Below are 8,297 nucleotides of genomic sequence, written 5' to 3'. Positions count from 1 at the left end.
ATTTGATTTCGAAAAAGAGATTTGAAATTTGGAAAGTTGCATGGATTGAAATCGTCATTACGATGGTTTGAAAAATGTTTTGAAATGCAACGGTCGGCGAAAGACCGAGGTTTGAAATGACCATTATAACGGCGCAAAAAGGTGTTTTTGAAAGTTTGAAAATGACACGGAAGGACTTATGATCACATAACACATAATCACTCGCAGTTTAATTATATTATGCATAATGCTGACGCGGGTTTTGGTTTAAAAGGGTGGGTTACACACCAAGCAATCAAACCCCGATTTTCGAGAGGGATACCAATCAAAACAAAATGTGTAAGGAGGGTGCCCTAGCCTCGTGCACGAAGGAAGTGAAAGCTCTTTAACGAAACAGAAATGTGTAACGTCAATGGTATGCTTGACTCAATCAGGATTCGAAACGCGGGGATGAGAAAACTCACGCCGACGGGACGAGCCAATTGGTCGATAAAGGTTAGGTTGTGGGCCCGGACAAGGAACCCGATTTATGACCGTAATATCAATTAATGCACTTTAACCACGACCTCGTTCCTTCACCTCTAAGGATAACAAAGACACAAGTGTCCTAGTTTTCCCAGCGGAGTCGCCAATCTGTGGACATGGGCCACAAGCCTGCCTGTGGACGTAGGCAACCTACCGGTCCGTAGTCACGGGCCACCTGCACGCCAAGACAAATTGTGGACATGCAGCGGTCTTTTGAAAGCCACGCTCGGCGGCGTAAGAATGCTTTCGACCGGATCGCTTTAGATCGGTCAGTTTCGTCTCGGCAAAGGTCACGAAACGATGTTGAGATGTTCGGAGTCGCCACCAAGCATTTGTGGGATGCTTGGAACCCGTTTGAATCCACTTTATACCTAGGTCAATCAAGGCAAAAAGCGGTGTTTGACATAGGTACTAAAGATAAGGACTCGTCTCCCTTTTAGCATTCTATGCCTATAATGACTCTCGTACGCCCTGGATAAGGCCATCCACTATCCAAAGGTTCTTAGTAAGGGTTGAGGGTACGTATTGGGAAGCCCTTTAATCGGACACCCAATCCCACCCGCGTTAGCGGCCTCTACTAATCGATCGTGGTTGTTTAAGTATAAGAGTTGATAAAACGGTTCAAATGCATGAATGCGTGCATCCAAAAGACTTAACCTAACATGTGAATATTTCCTAAGTCGGTTGTTTATGCATGTACCAAGAAATTGGTGTCAAAGTTGGATTTAGATTGATTTGTATGCGAAACGGAAATTAAACATCCATTTACCAAGTTTGGATTATGGTGCTTAACACGATCCATTATTTTGAAAAAGGTGTCAAATGACAAAGTGTAAAAACGTAAACTCGTCAATCTAATCCGTCATGTATTTGGGTTAACCATAATCGGGATCGTCCTAGACAAGTGCTAAAACGAAACAGAACAGTGCCAGGCAGCCCCATTGGGGCGCGAGCCTATTAGTGAGGGAAGGGGCTCTGCCCGGGTTTTAAAATATGAAAACAGACGGCCTCTTGGGGCGCGAGTCAGACGACGACCCAAGGGGCGTCTCCTGGTTTAAAAAGGTTGTTTAAAACCGTTTTTTGTGATTAATGATTTACAAGTATGATTTGCATGACTCGGAATAATTACTATTATGTTAGTAATATTCGTTGTCGGATTTGCAAGTTTGAAAAGCATAATAAAATGTGTAAAAGGAAAATGTTTGATTTGCACTAATTATGTTGAGTTCAATTATTTGTGATTAGTCAAGTTTGTCATCGTACTCGGATTAACCGACATGGTATAAAGAACCAAGGATGATTATGAATTATGACTAATATGTTTGCAAATGTAAATAAATGAGAAAGATGCTAAGTAAAATAAAGGGGGGGGGGGGTAAAATACCCTTTAATTTATAATTAACCAATAATATCATCGAGTCACGGAATAAACCGTCATGGTGTAAAGAACCAAGGATAATTTTTGTAATGGTCAAAATATGTTTATCATAACAATGAATTACAATGGTAAATAAAAGAAAAGAATTTTCTTTAAAATGTAATTAACCAATTAATATCACCGAGTCACGGATTAAACCGTCATGGTATATGGAACCAAGGGTGATTATAATTTATGGTTAAAAAGTTTGTCATAAAAATGATTCGAAACATTTGAAATGGTAAAAATCGTAAAAGGAAAGAAGTAAAAATAAAAGAAAGTGTTGAAGGAAAGAAGAACTCAAACACATTTGAGTCTGACCTGGATACCCACAAGAGGCGCGAGCCTCCCTGCATAGCAAGGAGTTTCTGTCTCAGACTAAAACTCGGTTTTGGCTCGTCTAACCTATGTTTAAATCGTGTTATGCATTGTTCATGCATATAAACTCATAAAAAACAGTAAAGACATGAAATAAATGAGTTGTTTACACCCTCAAACTTACGTATTTTGATGTTTACGACGTAGACCACTTTAGAGACGGTTTTCTCGTAGCGACTACTCACGATCAAGAAGTTTAAAAGAGTGCCTTAAAAAAGGATTTTGTTTTGAAAATATTTTAATTAAAACATGTTGATTGATGAATTGAGTTGGTCAAATGGGTCGGTAGAATGCACGGCGACGGTACCAAACAAAATGTATAAGGCTTGTGTTTACGATCGGTAGGTCGTAAACACGTGTCGATTTTGTGACTTAGGAAGTCGAGTCTAGAAGCTTAAGGGAGAGGTGAAGGGGCGGACGCTCGCGTAAGAATTGTGGTGTGTGAAGGTTGGTATTTATAGAGAAATGTGGGATGGTAGGTCGTTTGATTTTTCTTGGAGGCTAAGGAGACACCCCAAAGAGGCGCGAGGCACCTAGTGATTGAAAGGGGTGTACTGTCCCTTTCAATTTGGACGTGGCCTTTTCTCTATCCATTGTTTGGTTGGTTTGATTTGTGGTAATCAAATAGGATGTCGTGTAACAATATGGGCACCTAATAAGATGATTTTGGGTGTTACTTGAGGTAGGTGTTTTGTGTGCTTGACTCGGGTTTGACCCGTGTGAGTTGGGATTTGAATTTGGAGTCGATTTTTGGCCCGGTGTCGGTTTTGACTCTAATTAGGTTCATTTTAATGGAAATGACATGCTAAAGACATTCATGGAATTATTTTTGACATTCGAGATTTGGGTTGACTCAGGTTGACTCGTGTGGCGGGTTTCCGAGTCGGTTTTGGATCCGAAGACGATTTTAACTCTAAATAGTGTTATTTTAATGCAAATGAAGTTAGAAAACCATTTATGAAACCATTTTTCATATCCGAGTAGTGCATTAAACCGTCTCATGTATAGCCAATCCACGCACGCATATCAAAAATACGTTATAGTCCGATCATCATCGGGTAGTTTTTGGAAGGTGCAGATACTGGGTATCTACAGCGGTTTTCTATCTCTAAGTATGTTTCTTGTGATAAATTTCTAACCGTCATCGTGCTCTGTTGGCTGTCGTGACAACTGGTCATGAACCCGCGTCTTATCGAGAAGCTATGCTCGATTCTAATTGGCGTGTGGCCACGAGACGTGAGATTGATGCATTGGAAGCTAATCATACTTGGTCTGTTGAGTCCTTGCCACCCGGAAAGAAAGCAATCGGGTACAAGTGGGTCTTTAAGATTAAATATAATGCGGATGGTACCATCGAGCGTCATAAAGCTCGTCTTGTCATTTTGGATAATCGTCAAATTGAAGGCATTGATTACTAGGAAACTTTTGCTCCTACTGTGAAAATTGTGACCGTTCGTACTTTAGTTGTGGTCGCTTCTCTTGAGAATTGGGCTCTTCACCAAATGGACGTTCATAACGCCTTTTTACATGGTGATCTTAAGGAGGAAGTTTATATGTCTTTTCCTCCTGGTGTTGCTCACTCTGTTCCTAATAAAGTTTGCCGTCTTCGCAAGTCACTTTATGGTTTGTGTCAAGCTCCTAGCAGTTGGTATGCAAAGTTAGCAGCCTCTCTGTCTTCTTACGGTTTTCGTCAAAGTTCTTATGACCATTCGTTATTTTCTTACCACAAAAATGAAGTCATCCTTCACACTTTGGTATATGTTGACGATCTCGTCATTGCCGGCAACAATGATGCGGCCATTTGTACCTTTAAAGCTTATTTGAGCTCTTGCTTCCATATGAAAGATTTGGGGGTGCTCAAGTATTTTCTCGGTATCGAGGTGGCTCGAAGTAAATCTGGTGTTTTCTTTCTCAAAGAAAATATGCTCTTGATATTTTATCCGAGACGGGTCTCTTGGGTGTTAAGCCGACTTCTATTCCTATGGAACCGGGTCATCAGCTTGCTCTTGCCAATGCAATGGTGAGGTCTTACACGATCTGCTTCGTTATCGTCGTCTCGTGGGGCGTCTTATTTACCCCACAATCACTCGGCCTGAGTTGTGCTACTCCGTTCATATTCTTGCACAATTTATGACCGCTCCTCGCGTGGCACATTAGGAGGCTGCCCTTCAAATAGTACGGTATTGGAAGGGAAATCCGGGTTAAGGCCTTTTGTTATCCGCTTCTGGTCCACTTCAATTGCGTGTTTATTGTGACTCTGATTATGCTAGTTGCCCTTTGACTTGTCGTTCTTTGTCTTCTTATCTCGTTTTTCTAGGTTCTTCTCCGATCTCTTGGAAAACGAAGAAGCAGAATACGGTCTCACTTTCCTCTACTGAGGCCGAATATTGTGCCATGGCTTTTGCTACGTGTGAGATAAAATGGCTTTGTGGTCTTCTTTCTTCCTTGTGGATTCATTTTCTCACGCCTGTTCCGCTGCATTGTGACAATCAGTCGGTTTTTCATCGTGCGAAAAATCCGGTCTTTCATGAGCGCCCGCACTAAGCATATTGAGGTCGACTGTCATTTCGTTCGTGATGAAATTATTCGTGGGCTGCTCAAGACTACCTATGTTAATACGAATGATCAATTAACCGACCTTCTAACAAAGGCGTTGGGCCGTTCTTCTTTTGAAGCTCTACTTTCTAAGTTGAGCATTTCAAATCTCCATGCTCCAACTTAAGGGGGTGTTAGAAAACCGAGATCTTTCGATTTTGGTATATAATACTTCCTCCATTCAACTCCACTCTACAATTTTGCTTTTTCACGTTTGTCAACGCGTGTTTTGCGCGTTAAATATAGTTAACTACGTATTTGCAAAAATTATAAAAGTTAGATATTTTTCATGTACTCGTAAAAACGAATCAAACAAGATCTCACATGAATATATTTCCACTTATATATTGAGAGAAAATTGAAAGTAAATGTTCAATTGTGAATAGTGTAAGAAATAGAAAATGGTAGAGTAGAGTTGAATGTAGGTAGTATGTATTTAGGAATATTTTGTATTTATGTTTGATATTTAGCTTATTTCGCAAGGCAATAGTTTGTTATTGTATTTCGTTTACCTTTAAATAATAACACAATTCAATTCTTCAAAAATCTATATATTTCTTTCATGAAACCTTTTAGTTTGTCACGAGAAAGTAGCAAGTGGAACGTAAAACTGAATGAAAACAAAAAAGAAAGGTTGATTAGTTAAGTGATAGCCGAACGGGGTATGGGGAGATGTGGGGTGCCTAGCCCACCTAACATGGTCCTGTCAGTGAGGCATGTGGTCCTTATTATTCGAGGAATTGCTAAGCCTTTGAGGTCACAATGTCACCCAATTCTTCGTCCTATTCTTCCCATATGTGATGTGATAATAACACTCCCAATTAGTAGTATTAGTAGTAGTAGTATTGCTTAACTGTCTTGTATTGCGACATCAATTTACTACCCTCTTTAACTACCACAACCATATTTGTACTAATCTCCCTCCCCAAGACGACATTATTGCTCACTTGGGAACAACGGGCCTATCGTAGTCGGAAAATTAATGAAGATGTTCTTTCCATTTACTTCATTTCAGAGCGACTTAAAACAAATTAATTGAGTTAAAGAACGTACATTCACAAGCCCGACCAACTTACAATATTAATCAGGTAAGGAGCGTAAAACCAATCACCCGACGATTTGTTTTATTGTGAAAATAAGAGATAATGGCACATAAACTCCCAAAACGAATAAAGAACTAGTTACAGCCTTACGGGGTACTCGGTTAGCATTGTTGAACATCTTAATTAATTCATTCATCATTTCGATAGACCGAGGACGAATTACTACTTCATCCGTCCCCGTCAATTGTTGTCCTTTGGTTTTGGCAGAAAGACCAAGGAAAGAGGAAGTGGACAATTACTAAATGACAAGTAAAATAAATTTAGTATGAATGATCAAATTGCTCATTAAGTTCATTCTTAAAATAAAAAGGACAACGATTACTGAGACACCCAACAAATAGCCGGGAGAGAGGGAGTATTTGCTAACTAGCATGATTAGCCATATCTAGACTCAACTAAATAGATTAGTAGAGCATGATTAGCCAAATGTAGGCTCAAACTATAGTACTTTACACTAGCATCATAGCATTAGAAAGCAAACCACCCACCACTATCATCTTCAAGAGCTTACAACAATAAAATCCAAAATTAAACTTTATTTTAATGGTGATTGAGTCACAAAAAGGGAGGAGAATGTACCCCCTCCCTCCCAACTATCAAAATCTACTAAATCAAATGATAATTTCATAACCAAGGGGACCATCACCAAATCTACTAAACTTCTCTATACAAACACAATTCTATTCATATCACCTTTTTCCCCTAATAATATAACACACAATTCCGCTGTGAGGACGAATGATTGAGACGAAACGAGTATATTTAATCAAAATACTTGATTAATTAAGGAAAAAGTAATCATAATTATCATACAAACCACTAGTATTACTACTAATTTAATTTAGGAAATGTGATTTATTTATTTTTACCTAGAGGAGACAGGATTTAGGGCTCTAGCAAAGCCATTAAGAGCACCATAACTCTTGGAATTAAACCCTAAACACCCTAACAACCCTTGCCTATACGGCAAATACGTCTTCTTCCTCATCTCCTCCGCTTGTGCTCTGTTCGCTGCGTAATGCATCTCGTGCGCTGACCTCCGTTTCGCTGCCGCTGTCGCCGCCGTCTTCTTCTTCGCCGTAACTTCCTTCTCTTTCGCCGTCTCCGTCCTCTTCTCCTTCTCCTTCGAAGGTGAGAAGGAAACGTTGATGTTATGCCAAAACTTGTTGTTACTGCTTCCTTCACTCTTACTCCTCAAGAAATCCTTGAGAAACACCCACCGCTTCGAGCTCCTCCCCGCCGAAGAACACCTGGACGAGCTCGCCGACGCCGGAATATCCTCCGTCGGAGCCGCCGTATCCGGCGGAGTATCGGCGGCGAGGTCGTCGGAGTTGAGAAGCCAGTCCAACGACGTCGTACTACGAAGCGGAGACATCGATCGTGTTCTCCGACGCTGAGATCTGTTACGAAGACGTCTACCGTCTCTAGATCTTTCCGAAACGACGTCGCATTCACCTTCTTCATCACTTTCATCTCCTTCTTCAATAGTATCGTGGAGTTGCGGACGGCTGAGATGAGCGCAGAGCTTCATCGGACGGATCTGACCGTTGAGGAACAACTCATCAGCGGTAGCAGGTGAGTCGAATCGCGAGGTGAACTCGAACTCAAATGAGTTACACGCAGGCGAGGCGGTGGTTGACGCGGCGGAAGCGGCAGCGGAGGTGACGTAGTGCATGGGAGAGGTAGGAGCGCTGTAGAAGAAGAATCCAGAAGGAGGAGGAAGGCGGTGGCCGGGGCTAGAAGGAGCGCTGACGTAAGGAGTGGAGCAGTTGCTGTCGTCATTGTAGTCGTCGTCATCGTTGGGGTTGTAGTGTGAAACGGCGTCGTTTTTGAGGTTGGTTTCCATGGTGTAGTGAGAAAATAAAATGGGAGGGGGAGGAGGAGGAGGTTGAGAAGTGTGTTGAAGAAGATGGAAGGAAGAGAAAGGAAGGGGGAATTGTGAAGGGTGAGTGAGTTGCACAAATGTTGAGGTGGTTTGTTTATAGTGTCAACTTTTTTTTAATGGTTGGAATATCTCTATCGCTCACACAGTCGGATGTTGTTTACGAACATTAATTGGATTTCTCATTTTAACATGAGGCTGCGCACGAAGATAACGGCTGCGGATTCGTTCGTTATTAAAAAGAAAATTAACCGATAAAAGGGTTATTTTGGGTTAGTTAAGTCGGTTTTAATTAATTAGAGTTTCGGCAATTAATAGTTAGTGGTAAGTGAAAAACAAAATTGTTGTTTTGAGCAGAAAGGGTAGGTTTTTCGCAACTGGGTAAATCATTGGATAACTCGGTCTTACATATGTCATA

The 8,297-nt window shown here is 41.0% G+C and overlaps 1 protein-coding gene across 1 annotated transcript; it reads right to left on the bottom strand.

Moving 5' to 3' along the window:
- Positions 1–6,756: 6,756 nt before the first annotated feature.
- On the bottom strand, positions 6,757–8,037 carry LOC141657571 (uncharacterized). The gene has a single exon (XM_074464848.1). It carries the CDS (start codon positions 7,841–7,843, stop codon positions 6,863–6,865), a length of 981 nt encoding a protein of 326 aa, XP_074320949.1. The 5' UTR covers positions 7,844–8,037; the 3' UTR covers positions 6,757–6,862.
- Positions 8,038–8,297: the final 260 nt, after the last annotated feature.

Source organism: Silene latifolia, chromosome 5, assembly GCF_048544455.1.
Source record: "Silene latifolia isolate original U9 population chromosome 5, ASM4854445v1, whole genome shotgun sequence".
Classification (NCBI taxonomy): Eukaryota; Viridiplantae; Streptophyta; class Magnoliopsida; order Caryophyllales; family Caryophyllaceae; genus Silene; species Silene latifolia.
Note: the sequence above shows the minus strand (reverse complement) of the source record. Positions and strands in the feature narration are given on the sequence as shown.

What these genes read in the sequence shown, in the direction of transcription:
- LOC141657571 (XM_074464848.1), bottom strand. Translation starts at nt 7,843, where the DNA reads ATGGAAACCAACCTCAAAAACGACGCCGTTTCACACTACAACCCCAAC.